This window comes from Bufo gargarizans, chromosome 9 (assembly GCF_014858855.1).
Source record: "Bufo gargarizans isolate SCDJY-AF-19 chromosome 9, ASM1485885v1, whole genome shotgun sequence".
In the NCBI taxonomy this organism is placed as follows: Eukaryota; Metazoa; Chordata; class Amphibia; order Anura; family Bufonidae; genus Bufo; species Bufo gargarizans.
In genome coordinates, this window is record NC_058088.1 from 4805514 (window position 1) to 4822913 (window position 17400).

At 45.5% G+C, this 17400-nt stretch overlaps 1 protein-coding gene across 2 annotated transcripts in view; it reads right to left on the reverse strand.

Annotated features, from left to right (window-relative positions):
• Positions 1–292: 292 nt before the first annotated feature.
• The window catches only part of LOC122946828 (galectin-4-like), a 43474-nt gene continuing 26366 nt past the window's right edge, over positions 293–17400 (reverse strand). For both annotated transcript variants that reach the window (XM_044306679.1, XM_044306678.1), the window contains exons 3-10: positions 9859–9947; positions 8960–9164; positions 6445–6579; positions 3252–3287; positions 3031–3060; positions 2617–2705; positions 1578–1743; positions 293–525 (exon numbers count right to left, since the gene is read on the reverse strand). In XM_044306679.1, coding sequence (XP_044162614.1) covers positions 379–525; positions 1578–1743; positions 2617–2705; positions 3031–3060; positions 3252–3287; positions 6445–6579; positions 8960–9164; positions 9859–9947 — 897 coding nt within the window. In that variant the 3' untranslated portion in view covers positions 293–378. The remainder of the gene's footprint in view (positions 526–1577; positions 1744–2616; positions 2706–3030; positions 3061–3251; positions 3288–6444; positions 6580–8959; positions 9165–9858; positions 9948–17400) is intronic.

Consider the following 17400-nt stretch of genomic DNA (forward strand, 5'->3'; position numbering starts at 1 on the left):
TGCGGTTCCTCTTTCTTGCTTCCCCACATCATCATCCGCCCCATCCTCTATATAAATGAATGCGCAGTTGGCCAGGCCTTACACAATCCAGGAGAACATCTGTATGGATGCCTACATCTCTACCTCTAGGTATTCATTGTGTCACCAACTAGGTGGAAGCAGACCTGAAGAACCTGGGATTGATTGTACTAAGGACCTGGGCCATTGACGGGTAATCTGCTGGAAGATACGGTAAACGTTCCCCATAACATTATGGGCAAGGAAAGAAAATTCTGCTTTCAGGATCCATAAAAAAGGTAAAGTGATGCTTTTATTCTTTGTGTCGATATTAATCATTCATATGAAGATATAGGTGATGGGCAGAGACTGAGAAAAGACTTAGATATAGATATAAATAATTTTAACATCTCCTTCCACTTCCAACTTGTCCACTTGCTGCAAATTCCCCATCCGATGAGCGTAGTCGAAGCAGTGCCAGCCATTCACAAAGACTTTAAATTGCTTTTCTCCACTGCGGATAGAAATCTGGAAGAAACAAGACAAATCTTGAAGGGGTTGTCTCACTTCAGTAAGTGGCATTTATCATGTACAAGAAGTGAATACAAGGCACTTACTAATGTATTGTGATTGTCCATATTGCTTTTGCTGGCTGGCTTCATTTTCCCCATCACATTATACACTGCAAGTTTCCACGGTTACAGACCACCCTGCAATCCATCAGTGGTGGTCGTGCTTGCACACTATAGGAAAAAGTCAGCATCTCTGGTGGCTGGGACCATTAGAGCAGACATGGGGTAGTGTTTTTTTGCCTATATATTGTGCAAGCACGATCACCACTGCTGGATTGCAGGGTGGTCGCAACCAAGGAAAAGAGCAGCGTATAAATGTGATGGAAAAATTAATCCAGCCAGCAAAAGAAACAATATGGAGAATCACAATACATTAGTAAGTGCCTTGTATTCACTTCCTCTACAGGATAAATGCCAGTTACTGCAGGGAGACAACCCCTTTAAGTTATTTATTGCTACAGACAAACTAGTACTTTGGCCCAAACAAAAATCATTCAGATGTGCACTTTTGTTTGGAGAGGAAAGCTTTTACCACACTGTCCTGCTTAGGTCCACATTTTGTATTTCATTTCTTAATTTGTACGATCATGCAAAGTTCCAAATCCCTACATCCTTTCACAAAACCATAGTTAAAAAGGATACCATTCTAGCTACCTGCAGCCACCACTAGATGGAGCTTACATCATACTGTATATTAAGCTCAATAATAAAATCAGTACGCAGGAAGTTCTTTGGCTCCCTCTAGTGGTGGATTTAGATAACCATGAATTTATCATTTAAAAGTGGTATTCTGGTATGTAGATATTTTTGGCCTATGCTCAGGCTAGGTCCTTTGAGGCAATGAACCAGAAGCACATGGTTCCTTCCCCAGTGTAGTGGCTGTACGGGGGTACTGCAGCTTCGCTCCTATTCAAGTGAATGGGAGCTGAGCTGCAGTGAGTTAGCATTGGAAACTGCCCTTCCATCCACTGTATAGTTTCAGGTGATTTAATTTCCCCAGTGACTCACATCAATAAATTCTCCTTCTTTGAAGGGATTTTTCACCAGTTCAAGCTCTTCCTGTCCCCAGGCTCCATTTACAAAGCTGTTCCTGACCACGGTCTTCTTGTTAAGACGAGGGTTCAAGTGCAAAGCGATGTCGTTGTTAAAACCAGATTTAAGATTAATGAAGAAGCTGGAGAAACATAATAAATGGGTTAGTAAATAATAATTAAGTCGGCATGCTCCAAAAGTAACCTATCAAAACATGAAATAGACCCTGACACCAGTTAGGAGACCCTATAGTGGTGGTCCCTAAAATAAGTCACAGCTTGGGAGCCCTAGAATGAGCGTATTGAAAACAACTGAAGTCATGGACTGTCCTTCCATACTCATGGTGGCGATTTTGGTGCTATCATCCATCAAATATATATGGGGATCCAGCAATTCTCCCTGAATGGCAGATTGAATTTCAGCATGTCCGATTCTTTATTTCCTCTTGTTCGCCTCTACTTGTTGATAACATACGCACACTCTGAGTATAGCCATTTTAAAAGGGTACAGCCACACATTGTGGCTCCGCTGTGGATTTTTTCAATTTGTCTTTATTAAAAATATTGAGCCATTCTGTCAAAAAGGGTTAACTGTTTTTTCTAGCTGTGTGAATGGTACTTTTTACTTTCATTGTGCTGGTCATCTATTAAACTCTCTCTCTACGTTACTAAAAGGTCATAAACACCTATTTAAGCCATATCCTAATCATAAAAAAAAAAAAAAAAAAGCATCATAGCTCAATTATTATCTTGCTAAGGTCAGAGATCAGGGGCCATCAGCTGAACTGCCTGACGGAGCAGAGTGAAAATGCAGATCCTGCTACAAGAGAAACTCAAGGCTGCACAGAGACAGGGGTTAAACACTTTAAAGGCCAATAAAAAAAAAAAAATTATAAATTAACTTCTGCCCCCGATAGGTCAGATTTGCAAACCCTATGCATGTGAACATGGCCTTAACTAGGCATCAGTCTTTCATGGCGTTCTCTGATCACACAATCTGTAACGTCATTGCTCACCTTTTGGCTTTAGATTTTACCATTGCTTTCACCACCACAGTGCGTTTCGGGATCATCCCACCTCTGATAAATGTTGAGAATGGAACTGCCTGAAAAAAAAAAAGAAACACATTACAAGTTCAGTGGCGAGAATCATACTGAACTCTTGATGTGAATACCGACCAAGGCCTCATTCAGATGACAGCAATGTGCAATGGCCTATGCGTCCGTACAACAGCCACAAATCTCTGCCTGACTGCGGGTCTAATGATCCAAGCCAACTGCCTCATAAGGATCTATATGGCTGTAAGTTCTAATTATTAAATTCACGGTCAGGCCGGGATTTGTGGCCGACATACAGATGCTAAAATGCATCCACATAACACTAGACTGAATGTAGCCTAAGAGTTTTAATAGGAAGAACTGAGTACTTACTGGATTTGCAATAGGAGGTCCCATCATAGGCTGTATGAAAATAAGGAAAAACCGTGAGAAGCCGTACATCTGCTGCCCCATTATCTAGGCATTTCATAACTGGTTTCTTGCAATGGACATTCCCTTTAACTGTCTGGCACATTGTTAACTATTGTTCCCAATTTTCTAAATAAAATGATGTCAATATTAACCCTACCACCCACTACCCCGTATATACTGACCACGAGATTGGACTGTGCAGCCGACAACACGAGACTCTGAAATTAATACACAATGATTAGTAGGACATAATTTTATTATTATTCTTGTATCAGATTAATATTTTTTTTTAATTCAGACACATTCCAGGAAAAAAAAAAAAAAAAAAAGTCCCCTACGGGGTTCATTCACAAAGCAATTACCTACCCCCCCCCCCCCCCCAACTAGTAACATCCAGCTGGACCTTCATTTCAAACTGCTAGCAATTCATTGATAATGTCTAGCAGGAATAAAGAATAGATGCTAAAGAATGGTTACTACATAGGGGATGTAAGTAGATACTGAGGCAGACAAGTCACACTAATGTAATCGGGGTTGCCTTAGACAGAATCTATTGCCCATATATAACGATTACGTAAAAACAGTAAAAGTCTGATTGGTGGGGAATGTCTGACTGCAGGGACCTCTGCTGAAAGGGAGAACATGGAGGTCCAGATACCATTTCTGGCTGAGTAGGTTTGGGAGTCTTGCTGCATTTGCCCTTAGTATATGGTCAGGGATGGATGCTCGTTTCAGTCACTTTTTGTGGATTTAATATTTGAGCTGCGGACTAGGGCTGAAACGATTATTCGAATAACTATTAAATCGAGTCAAAAAAAATTCATCGATGCAGTTTCCCTGCATCGAGGAATCGTTTAAATCACGTGATCACGGAGCGGGAGTGAAATTAAGCGTCTCACTCACCGCTTCCGGGGGAGAAGGAAGGAGAGAAGGGAAGGAAGGAGAGAAGGGAAGGAAGGAAGGAGAGAAGGGAAGGAAGGAAGGAAGGAAGGAAGGAGAGAAGGGAAGGAAGGAAGGAAGGAAGGATGAGAAGGGAAGGAAGGAAGGAAGGAAGGAAGGAAGGACAGAAGGGAAGGAAGGAAGGAAGGAAGGAGAGAAGGGAAGGAAGGAAGGAGAGAAGGGAAGGAAGGAAGGAAGGAAGGAAGGAGAGAAGGGAAGGAAGGAAGGAAGGAAGGAAGGAGAGAAGGGAAGGAAGGAAGGAAGGAAGGAGAGAAGGGAAGGAAGGAAGGAAGGAAGGAAGGAAGGAGAAGGGAAGGAAGGAGAGAAGGGAAGGAAGGAAGGAGAGAAGGGAAGGAAGGAAGGAGAGAAGGGAAGGAAGGAAGGAGAGAAGGGAAGGAAGGAAGGAGAGAAGGGAAGGGAAGGAAGGAGAGAAGGGAAGGGAGGAAGGAGAGAAGGGAAGGGAAGGAAGGAGAGAAGGGAAGGAAGGAGAGAAGGGAAGGAAGGAGAGAAGGGAAGGAAGGAGAGAAGGGAAGGAAGGAGAGAAGGGAAGGAAGGAGAGAAGGGAAGGAAGGAGAGAAGGGAAGGAAGGAGAGAAGGGAAGGAAGGAGAGAAGGGAAGGGAAGGGAAGGGAAGGGAAGGGAAGGGAAGGGAAGGGAAGGGAAGGGAAGGGAAGGGAAGGGAAGGGAAGGGAAGGGAAGGAAGGAAGGAAGGAAGGAAGGTCTCTCCCTCCCCACTGTGCGCGGCTGCCGCTGAACACCAATCTAGGACGTAGGAGGAGGGGAGGGACTGTGGCCACTGCACTACCAATGAATCTGCCGGCCATATCCCACAGGGTCCCCCTCCTCCTCCTCCCCCCTATATCATTGGTGGCAGTTTGCAGTTCCGATCGGAGCCCCAGCAGTGTAATGCTGGGGCTCCGATCGGTTACCATGGCAGCCAGGACGCTACTGAAGTCCTGGCTGTCATGGTATGTTAGTGAGCAGAGAGCAGCGCATTATACTCGCGTGCGCTGTGGCCGCCGGTCGCTCCTTCTCATAGGTCTGTGCGGCGCATTGCTAATGCTGTAAGCATTAGCAATCCGCCGCACAGACAGAAGGAGCGACCGGCGGCCACAGCGCACGCGAGTATAATGCGCTGCTCTCTGCTCACTAACATACCATGACAGCCAGGACTTCAGTAGCGTCCTGGCTGCCATGGTAACCGATCGGAGCCGCAGCATTACACTGCTGGGGCTCCGATCGGAACTGACACTGCCACCAATGATGGGGGGGGGGGAGGAGGGGGACCCTGTGGCCACCGATGATTAATACTGGGGAGGGGGAGGGAGGGGGGGGGGAGGTTGCGTTACCCGAGGGGGGAGGCAGATCAGAGGCTGGAGGGGGGGGGGGGGGGAGGCAGATCAGAGGCTGGAGGAGGCAGATCAGAGGCTGGAGGGGGGGGGGGGGAGGCAGATCAGAGGCTGGAGGAGGCAGATCAGAGGCTGGAGGGGGGAGGGGGAGGCAGATCAGAGGCTGGAGGGGGAGGCAGATCAGAGGCTGGAGGGGGGAGGGGGAGGCAGATCAGAGGCTGGAGGGGGGAGGGGGAGGCAGATCAGAGGCTGGAGGGGGGAGGGGGAGGCAGATCAGAGGCTGGAGGGGGGAGGGGGAGGCAGATCAGAGGCTGGAGGGGGGAGGGGGAGGCAGATCAGAGGCTGGAGGGGGGAGGGGGAGGCAGATCAGAGGCTGGAGGGGGGAGGGGGAGGCAGATCAGAGGCTGGAGGGGGGAGGGGGAGGCAGATCAGAGGCTGGAGGGGGGGGGGGAGGCAGATCAGAGGCTGGAGGGGGGGGGGGAGGCAGATCAGAGGCTGGAGGGGGGGGGAGGCAGATCAGAGGCTGGAGGGAGGGGAAGGCAGATCAGAGGCTGGGGGGGGGGGAGGCAGATCAGAGGCTGGGGGGGGGGGGGGAGGCAGATCAGAGGCGGGGGGGGGGGGGAGGCAGATCAGAGGCTGGGGGCAGGCAGATGGAGAGAGTGGTTAATGGAGGCTGCAGGCACCACCTTGGTTTGTATAAAGTTATTGGTTTAGAGAGGGGTTAATGAAGGCACCTCCAAGGTGCTTCCATTAACCTCTTCAAACCAATAACTTTATACATGCCTAATGCCAAGGTGCTTCCATTAACCCCTCCAAACCCAATGGGCATGTATAAAGTTATTGGTTTGGAGGGGTTAATGGAAGCACCTTGGAGGTGCCTTCATTAACCCCTCTCTAAACCAATAACTTTATACATACCTAATTACGTACGTTATTTTAAGTGGCTTTTTCTTATTAGATTACTCAATGAATCGAGAAATATAATCGATAGAATACTCGATTACAAAAATATTCGTTTACTGCAGCCCTACTGCGGACCTACATTCTCCATGATAACTCTGGAGTCACAATCGCTCATTGATACTTACGCCCTTTACACCAGGTCCACTGCCCACAATGCTCAGCTCTTGGACGGTGATATCTCCAGACACTTGCAGCCAGTTCACTCTCTCCAGAGGAATTTTGTGTCCAAACTCGTAGAAAGACTCACCATTAGCAAACACCTGGATAATGTGGAGGAGAAAGTGCAGGAATGAGCAATTGTGTCACACGTTCAGGTTCAGCATCTCGTACAGAGGCTTTGTAGATAAAGGGCGACTCCTCCATTAATGTTTTTGCACATACCCTATGGTAGTGCGCATGTGTGACCATCCCTTCATGCACTGTCAGGCCTGATGTTGCTAGCCAAACACTGTACTCAACCATCTCAGACAGTCCCATACACACTGAATGGAGCATGGTCTATGCATGCCCACTGTAGTGCCCTGAAGCAAGGGTAGGGTACTTTGGACTATGGACATTTGTCCTTATTGCTACTATGCAAAACCCATCAACTCCCTACTTTATTTGCTGTGACTTATGCTGTTGTGTGCACTATATATGTTTATTGTAACATATTCTGTTCATTTGCACTGTTAATAAACTTTGTCTGCACTGTGGAAAGGGTTAATGCACATCCAGCTAATACTGGGAGACTTTATGACTTTCTACCCATGTAATGTTTTGATTGGGGGGGGGGGGGGGGGGAATATATACATATACTCAGAGCCCCTAGTCATCTGTCAATAGGGACTTAGTAGAAGAGACCATCAGAAGGGGACTCTGATAAGGATGCTGAGCCACAGATCCTGGGTCACCAGATTGACGACTGGCAGCTTTTCCTCAGCACAAAGCCTTCTTCTGCCTGGGAGGAGACTGGAGAAGCCAGCTCAGGGGCTTTCCTCCATTAAAATCAGCACACTGGTTTACTGCAGACCCTGACCGTCTGGACATATTTCTCATTGAGGAGCACAATGCCTTACCATTCCTTCCAGAGAGGAACAACACGTGGTGACACGAACTGTCAGGGGTACCCAGCATAGCATTGGGGAGGGGGGGGGGGGGGGGGAGGGTCACGTGTCACCCCCAAACCCAGGCACTGTGCCACTATTTGTGTGACTGCTGGGAACTCCAGTGGTTGGATCATCAGCAATCAGTGTCAGGAATATGGATCATCATTTAATGGCAGCCATGATTCTCATTTAATTCACCTTTGTCAGTGTACATGCAAAATAAGTTCTCACTTCAACCCTCTGCTTGCCACAGAGGGGCCCTGCTTCAAAGCCAGCAGATGGCAGAAGACCTTTAGCAGTCCACCACTGTTTACAACTTTTCACACTTCCATCCAGTCAGCCAGGAACCAAGCAGAGGTGACAGGAAGAATCTCTCAGCATGAGGTCTAAGCCATTCGCCACTTCATTTAAATGATCAGACAGGTTGGAACCAGCGGTTCATAAGGCATTATGAATCACCCATGCATTACATACATAAACCAGATACACATTGGTGCCCCTGTGGCCATGACGTACAGGCCCGTGGTCAGTCTGGCGGTGGGAGGCCAGGGAAGGGAGATATACACATCTCCCCACAGAAACCAAATAACAGTACCATGCTTGGACTCTACTGGTAGCCAGAAACTTCTCCCTGTGACCTTCTGGTCTGGAGCTATGAACCCTAAAAGGGTTTTGTGGGTTATTGAGCTGCCAGGATCAGCAGGGAAGGGGGGGGGGGGGACCCTTCCCAGAGGCAGGAAGAGGAGGGGCCGGATACAGTTTAAAAGGCTGGTGCCAGCAAGCGGGCGTGTCTCTCTGAAGGGTCACATCGTGCCATGTGTTTAGGAGGACCTGCAACCAGCTGACATCACTGCCCTCCATGTGACTACAGCAAAGGATTCATCACAACCCAAAAGGACTCATCTGGTAAACCGACTTGCGCTCTGTTTAATCCTGTTTGTACTATGCCACCGGTATTTGTAATCTCAGACCACTGTATATATCCTTGTGTGTATGGTGTATGGTCTAGTGAGCCCTTAAGGCAATTAAATATATAATTTAATCTTGTGCTGTCTGGTATCTCGATCATAATACCCCATGTCCGTGTTCTGGCCTAGTAAAACGCTACTGCGGGTTGGTTTCTTACCCTATATAATCCAGTTAGTGGGCCGGGCTTATATCAAACAAGAAACTGGTGGCATTCTTCCTGGGCTAAGAACTAGGGCAGTAAAAAGGCTCTCGGCTTGTTGTCTCTGTGCCTGTGTGGATAGGAGGAGTCTGAAAACGGTACCAAGACTGACCAGGAGGGTGTAACATCACGTCTTGGTTACCAGTGACCATACCGTATCTCGCTGGCTCGATGTCTGTCAGGGTACGGGGCATAGTATTCGTCACACATAGAATGACATATCCTGTGGATAGGTTGTTTGTCCCAAGACAAACAGCACCAGAGGTCAACAACTTGTCTGGCCAGACCAAGATGTCCATTATGGGATTGGATGAGGAAGTTGTGCACGGACAGGTAGTTTGTCTCAGAGCGATATCTTCAATATGATGCCTGTGTGCATCTTACCTGATAGTTGTTGTGAGTCACCTCGATCATGATGAAGAAGACCTTCCCGGATTTGAAAGGCATGTCTCGCTTCATTTCCTCTTCTCCCCAAACATCACCTTGTTTTGAGTTGAAGACGACGCGGTCACGGCCATCATATCGAGCACTCATGTGGAAGCCCTTGTCTGAATGCTCATCCTGTCCAGCGGACAAGTTGACAACAAACCTTAACCAAACCAATAAAGAAAGAATACATAAAACCAAAATCGTGGTGCAAGATAAGGCAAATAATTAGAAACCACACCTCTGATAAGCAGTGGGTGGGGTGATGCGTTCCCAGAATGGTGGAGAAGGTCATGCCTCCAACCCTTCCCACTACATGATTTGGCCAGATACTAGCTTCTAAATGTGGATATACACCAGAGATTTTGGTCAGCCAAAAAGGTCAAGGGAAACCATTTCCTGCCAACCTTCAACATACAAGGGTGACAGATGCCGACCAATGGCAGATATCTGTTGAAAAGTTGCTTAGCCAAGTTGGATTTATTTCAGTGACTGTTGGACGCTGTAATTGAGGAATCTGTATCCCTTCAGTGGAGGTCCAGACCAGGCCACAGCAGAGATCAATGAACTGTTGGTTTAACTTACAGCATGGTCGTTAAAGACAGCAACCTTCATAGACCAATAGTCAACGATAAGCCTTTCAGTAAAATGGACGCCCGTATTCCCTAATGGATTGAAAGCTTATCCAGAGCATGCTCACTGCTACCTGTGGGCAACACACTGACGATGCTGCTACTGAGGGCTCAGCTATTGTGTTCCAGACTTATTTTTTGTGTATACCCCGATGAGATTTCTCATTTATTAAATAAAAATAAATTTTGAACTAATCTTACATAAGGCCGTAGGAGTGGACTTACCTGTTATATTTACTAGGGAGCGTGGCCTGAACACACACAATCATCCCGGGGCGCAGGCCACCAGCAATTATAGAGGTAAATGGGATGGGCTGCAACAAATCACAGTAATACAAGTGATTAGAATCTGGAATTTCTTTCACATCAAATAAAGGCCTCATGCACACGACCGTTTTTTTTTTAAGGTCCGCAAAAACGTGGTCCGTAGGTCCGTGACTGTTTTTTCGTCCGTGGGTCTTCCTTGATTTTTGGAGGATCCACGGACATGAAAAATGAAAAAAAAAAATCAAAGTCAAGTTTGCCATTGAAATGATAGGAAAAAACTGACACTGATCACGGACACGGATGACAATCTTGTGTGCATCCGTGATTTTTCACGGACCCATTGACTTGAATGGGTCCGTGAACCGTTGGCCGTGAAAAAAATAGGACCGGTCATATTTTTTTCATGGCCAGGAAACACTGATCACAGATGCGGCTGCCAAACGGTGCATTTTCCGATTTTTCCACGGACCCATTGAAAGTCAATGGGTCCGCGAAAAAAAACGGAAAACGGCACAACGGCCACGGATGCACAACGGTCGTGTGCATGAGGCCAAACTGTGTAAAGGTCAGGAAAGTATTTCCCTAAACTAATTCTAAAGGAACTCTATCTTGAGGATTTCCTTAAAGAGGAACTGTCACCTCGCCGGACAGGTCTGTTTCAGTAACTAATTGCATTCCCCCCCCTCTTGTAATACCAATTCTGTAGAATGTATTTTAATGACTATGTTGTGCCATTCCTTTATTACTACTTCTAGAAGTTATTAATGAATTTCTAGCAGTTTTTAGTTAAGGTCCAGATGGTTGTTACCAGTTGGGGTGTGGTTAACACCCATCTGGACCTTCCCTACAAGCTGCTAGGAATTCAGTCACAACTTCTAGCAGAAATCATAAGGGAATGGCACATCATAGAGTCATAAGAATAGATGCTCCAGAACTGTCAGTACATGGGGGATGCAATTAGATACTAAACAGGAGAGGCGACAGGTCCTCTTTAAAAGAGGTCTTATCTATTGACATGTCTGGTTCAATACATACTTTGCTTTCCCCATAATATAACAATTCTGGATAATCTAGTATGTTAGGTTACTCTTACTAGAATTTTTAATAATTAAACAGGCAACTGGGTGTTACGTGTGTGTGTCGGTGGTGTCCTGCACAAGCTGACTGACAAAATCAGTGCTACCATTGTCAGACTGTAGGGATGCACCCTTTTAACAATGAGAATAGTAACACCCAGTTGTCAGTTTATTCTTAAAATTTGTAGGAGGAATAACAAGAGCAACACAATGTAGAGAGAGAGTTATAAATAAAAATGCTGCAGAACTGATATTTCATGGGGATTATGAATTTACTAAAATGGGCAAGAGGTCAGGGGAGGTGGTGGACTTTTGTTAAAGAGGACCTTTCACCTAAAAAAAAAAAAAGTTGGGAGAAGATGGAAGGCATGACCGGGAGAACTTTTAAAGCCAGCCCATTTGAGGCTGGCTCATTAGCATAAACGGCGGGAATTATTCTGGGGGGCATAGCGGACAAACGGGGGCACAGAATGAAAAAAGAATTAACGTTCAAGAAATCATGGGGGCATGTAAGTAACACTATAGTCTTAGTTTAAATTTTTTTTTTTAGGTGAAAGGTCCTCTTTAAGATGATTTAAACATTGGGTTTCTTGAGGACACTTTTGCAAAACAGAGTCAGTATGAAGTTGAACATAAACATCATATTTCGGATGTCTGTGGGGTCCAACATACAATTTGCAATTAATTTAGGAACAGGTTTTCTTCCATCTTAATCATCTACATCAGGGATGCGCAACCTGCAGCCCTCCAGCTGTTGCAAAACTACAACTCCCAGCATGCCCTAATAACTGTAGGCTGTGCATGCATGCTGGGAATTTTAGTTTTGCAACAGCTGGAGGGCCACAGGTTGGGCATCCCTGATCTACATTAACAAATACAGCAGCAGGATAGGTCACAACACATTGTTCAGTGAGGACCAACCTTTGGAACCCCAACTGTGTGAGGAGAGTAGGCCACATACTCAATCTCTTCTCATTATATAGCTAGTGCAGCGTTTCCCAACCAGTGTGCCTCCAGCTGTTGCAAAACTACAACTCCCAGCATGCCTGCACAACCAAAGACTGCCCAGGCATGCTGGGAGTTGTAGTTTTGCAACAGCTGGAGGCACACTGGTTGGGAAACACTGAGCTAGTGGGACCTCTTACTAGGTTCAACCTTCCTTGAATGTATGAAGGTTCTCATTCATCCAGGACATTGATAGTCATCTGATAGCCCAAAACACCTTCAAGAAGAAATACAGTCCATTTACTCTGATGTCTTACTGGTGACCACTTCCTCGAATGTTTCAGATTTGCTAACCAAGCTTTTGACATAAACCAGGCATCCTCAAACTGCGGCCCTCCAGCTGTTGTAAAACTACAACTTCCACAATGCCCTGCTGTAGGCAGATACCTGTAGGCTGTTCTGGCATGCTGGGAGTTGTAGTTTTGCAACAGCTGGAGGGCCGCAGTTTGAGGATGCCTGATAAACGAAAAGAATCTTCAAGTACCTTGTGCCAAGAGATGTCTGAGGTGCCTTCAGAATGATCCTAAAAGGCACCTCTGATAAAAGCAAGCAAATGTGAAATCCATTCCCTATAGTTTAGGCTGTGGGATTATGCCAGTCAAAAGAGCTTTATTACTGTAAGGTTAGGTTAGATGGACATAGACCTCAACATATTGTTGGCACCAATTTTGGCAGGGTCTTCCACAAGTCTCAGGTTTATAGGGACCTCTCATTTGCCATTAGGAAAAACGGGGACTTGACAATTTAGTTTTTTCAACCTGCCTGGACCCTCTGCTAGTTTCTTAGCAGAAAGTTATCTGGCAGATGCGTATGTCTGATGCCATCTCTACCAAATCAAATGAGAAGATAATTTATTAAGGAATCAATGGTGATCACTGTGGGTTATTCTGTAAAGTCCCCCAAGGGTCAATGATGTGCTTTGTACAACACCTTATGTTTCCCAGCCTGAATACAAACATGACTTGGAAACGAGACCTGTTCTTTGTTAGAACAGTTGACCTCATGGCAGGAGGGGTCTTTTTCTAGCATTGCAAAATTGGTGGTGTCCCTAGGAAGTCTCATCTTGTGGGTGGTAGCCTACAGATTTGCTAATGCAGAGGAGGACATCTGTTCAACTTTAGAACAAAAGCAGCAAGACCCCAGTGTTGTATTTGCCTAACATTGTCTCCTACACAGTAAACAGGAATGATATGCAATCCATACAAGTCTACATCCCCAGCTTCTTCTGGACCAATATATACTCTAGTATCTCGAGTCCCTATATGGACAAAAACATTACATAAACCCTAAAAAGCGCCTATACCTGGACTATGGAGGCAAAAATTGCTGGACTACCATAAGGTATTTCTTATGGAAGAGAACAGGATCAGGATCTCCTATGCTCTGGAAAATAAATAAGATAAATCCAGCCCTGTTTATTGAACCCTTCACAAGATAATTTGATATTTTTTTCCAAAAATTTCACCATGACCTGTGTGCATCCTGAAAACAAAAGTCATTTGCTACCAATGGGCCTCAGACTCAAGCCATTGAAAGAACAAAACCCAAACTGTTCCTTCCCTTGGGACAAAACTTCAGATCACTGCCCTAACCCTGTATCTAAACACTCTAAGGTAGCTTATTGGCACCTACATTAGCACCCCTCACCTATGGCTCTGTGTGCCCTCCCTAAACCCTACAGAGGACCGGACCAGAAGGCTTATTTAGACCATGAAAGTCATTAAGTTCTTTAACTTGCAGTATATAAATCACGCTATCATTAGTCGATCGCCTCTTCTACACGGGTCGCAGTTTGAGGCAGACCAAAAACAGTAATTTTGGCCATGGTTTATGCACCACATGTTGGGTGTGACTTGTTGCTGCTTTCACAATGCAGACCTTGTGATCGGTCTTCTCATGGACGGCATTTCAGACAGGGTGTCACTGAGCATGTGCAGGTCTTTACCCATTCATCCAACTACTGACTCACATGGGAGAAGAAAAAAAAAAGTTATGATTTAGAAAGAACATTTATCCTTGGAAGTACGTGTGTTTTTTGGCAGCAATTTCTCACACAATTTTCTGGGCAAAATCCAGCAATTTTGGCCTGTGTAGGCAAGTTTTCTAAATGGTCTAAATTTAAGGGGAATCGGTCACCATCCTCCACAGTTTATAACAGGTTGTACAGCTCTGTAGCTCTGCTCAGAATACAGCTGAATACAGCGTAGAAGCAAGGAGCCACGAGTTCTCTCCACCATTACCCTGCCAATGGCGGTTCAGTGCAGGCAGGCGAGATACAGCGACATCACCACACCTGCTGCACTGAGACATGGATAGCACAGACAGGCCCTGAACTATTCAGTGTGGAAACGTGGGATGAATATTCAATGAGGGAATAAGGTGGCATCACTGTGTATGAGGGCGCTTAAGGGTTTTTTCCAGTTTGCATCAACAGCCTTTAAATCTGATGAAGGTCGCTGTAATTTTGTAATTTATTTTACCTTTATTGCTCCTCTCTCCCATTCTGGGCTGTTGTCACCTGACCATGTCCATGCAGCTCTGTCTTATTTCCATGGGCGGGGCAGTGATAGGGGTGTGTCTATGTAACAAGCTGGGTGGGAGGGGCTATAAAGTAGGTGGGCTTTGTTAGCGAGAAACACTGATGCTGGATGATACGGATCTGGCGCACCTTTAGACTGTATAGAAGCATAGTTGCCAACGGTCCCGAATTTGCTATGATTGCCCTGATTTTCAGAGTCAGTCACTGCAAATTTGCAGTGTCCCTGGCCAAAAATGGGCAGGCTAATGCAAACCCCACCCACAAGTGGGTGTTTCTGGGAGGTTTCAGAGTATTCCCTGGGGCAGGGCTTACACGTCACGATTTTACCAACTGAAACGTTGGCAAGTATGTAGAACATTGTTGCCAACAGTCCCAAATTTGCAGGGACTGTTCCTAATTTTCAGACAGTGTGTGGGTGTGCCTTATACAAGCCCTGCCCATAAGTGGGTGGTTCCCAATGTTAAGTTCAGGGGGTGTTCCTAATGTTAGCAAGTATTGTTTATTTGCTGGTCTACTTTAAGAATTTTGGTCCAATTTCTGACAACAATTAGGTGCACTCAATAAGTGTGGCCCAATGTTATGCTCAGGCCCTGGGTATACAAGAACGTACTGAAGCATTTAGCCTCCATTATACATTTTGGATATGGTTGATATGTACGCCATTTTTTGGGGGCCAAGATGTAAAGGTTTATGTGGTTACTGTGCCAATTTCCTCCGTGAAATCATGTGATGACTTATGGCCCAGCACATGCGAGCTGCCTATAGAAGGCTATTCTTCATAACCACAGATCAGGTCTCATTGCTGCAGGTATAATGGACACATTCTGCTTGTACAACACTGAGGGAGACTTAAGAAATGGCCTCAAAGGAAAACAGACTGTTGCCTATAGCAACGACAGTGCAGCTTTCAGACTACAAAATTAAAGCTGCGCTGTGATTGGTTGCTATGGGCAACACAATCTGTTTTCATTTTAGACAGTTTCTGTAACAGGTTATGTCTAAGGATACGGCCTGATGGTGCAGCTGGTGGGTCATGACAGCCCACAGGAACTAATGACTGCATGACTATCACAAAATCATGTGGTCCTTGGTTGCCACGGGTGCATGTGGCAACCCGCACTGTCAGGCCATACCATTAAGGCCCCCCCCATACATTTTACAAGTAAGTTGGCAAGACCAGACGGCCATCTTCTGTGTATGGAGGCTTTCCTAGTCACAGAGGATGTCAGGGGAAGGATTGGGCATGTTGAATTTTATCCTGCCTGATCCTTCCAGTCAATAAGTCTCCATCACAGGCATCTGACAGGGACTCCCCCAGTCAGAGTGTATGTGTATGGGGGAGTTGGGAAGAGCAGCTGTATGCAAGCAAGAATGTGTGGGGGTTTAACCCTTTAATGACCAGGGATTTTTTTGCCCCTTGATGAACAGAGCAAATATTCACTTTTTGGAAAGCTACATACTGCAAAGAGTTTTTTTTTTTGTGTGACACATTTAAAATGAGTGGATACTAATTAGTCATTTAAGTCTCATCAAGGGACAAATTGTAAAATAAAAAGGAAAAAGTAACATTTTGCCTTTTTTCATGCTATGTTTATTTAAGAAATTACTACACCAAAGGAAAAAAAAAATTAATCCTTTAATTTTCCCCTACATCCCGTGTCATAACACATGACAGAGCAATTGGCCAAAACAAATGCCTAACTTCACACGGCTCTCCCTCCCTTAGCTTTAGAAACTGCCTCTGGACATGGAGGCTAATCATCCAAGGACAGAAGATTCTTAAGGTGCATTTACATGTGCTGAGGAGCAGCAGGTCGGCTGCTTGCTCAGCGGAGGAGGCCACTGCATTTACACGCAGTGATCTCCTTTACAGTATGACGACAAGGGATTGCTAATGCGATCGCTCGTCCTCATACAGCCGGGGGTGCACCTCCAATGAGGCCAGGTGAGGTGATTGCCTCAGGCGGCGAAACAAGTAGTGGCGGTGGCAGGGCTATGGAAAATGAGCGCTTCCATTGTGGAAGTTCTCTCGCTATAGTCAACTGTATCACAGTAAGCCTTTAACAGTAAGGCTGGAGGGGGGCGCAGTTTCAATTTTCGCCTTAGGCAGCAGAAAGGCCAGATGCACCCCTGCATACAGCTGCATTGTTTCAGGGCAGATTATGACCGTTTAGACGGCACGATCTGCTGCACGGACAGGAACACCCGATGAACTTGCTCATCGGGCAATTGGCTGTACCTTTAGATGGGCAGATTGATTGGAACGAGTGGTCGCAGGAAGGTTCGTTCCTAATAATCTGCCCAGTTATCTGGCCTTCTAAATCCACCATTGGTAAAAAGCCATATTTTTTATTTAGTGATTTTTCTATTGTTTATTTTTTTCACATTTCATTTATATTTACATTTTGTGTACACTTTACATTTTAATTGCTTATTTTTCACAATTTATTTTTATTTTCCCTCGTTATTTTGTAACTTTTCCTGTATTTTACTATGGGGCACAGATTGTGAAAATATGGGGGGGGGGGGGGGATTTATCAAGCTGGTGTAAAGTAAAACTGGCTTAGTTGCCCATAGCAACCAGATTCCACCTTTCACAGCTTCTTTGGAAAATAAAAGGTGGAATCTGGTTGGTTGCTATGGGCAACTAAACCAGTTCTACTTTACAGTAGGGCTGCACGATATGGGAATTCTGTGCGATTGCAATTGGGGCCCTAAAAATTGCAATAACGATATGCGATGCAATATTTTAAAGGAAATTGTGCTAGGGGTCTATTTGCTTGGATTTTCAAGGCAAAAGCACACAAATTACTGATAAGGCTGAAATGTAGTTATGCTCAAGTACTGAAATGCAGTGTTTTTAAAATAAAACATCTGCAT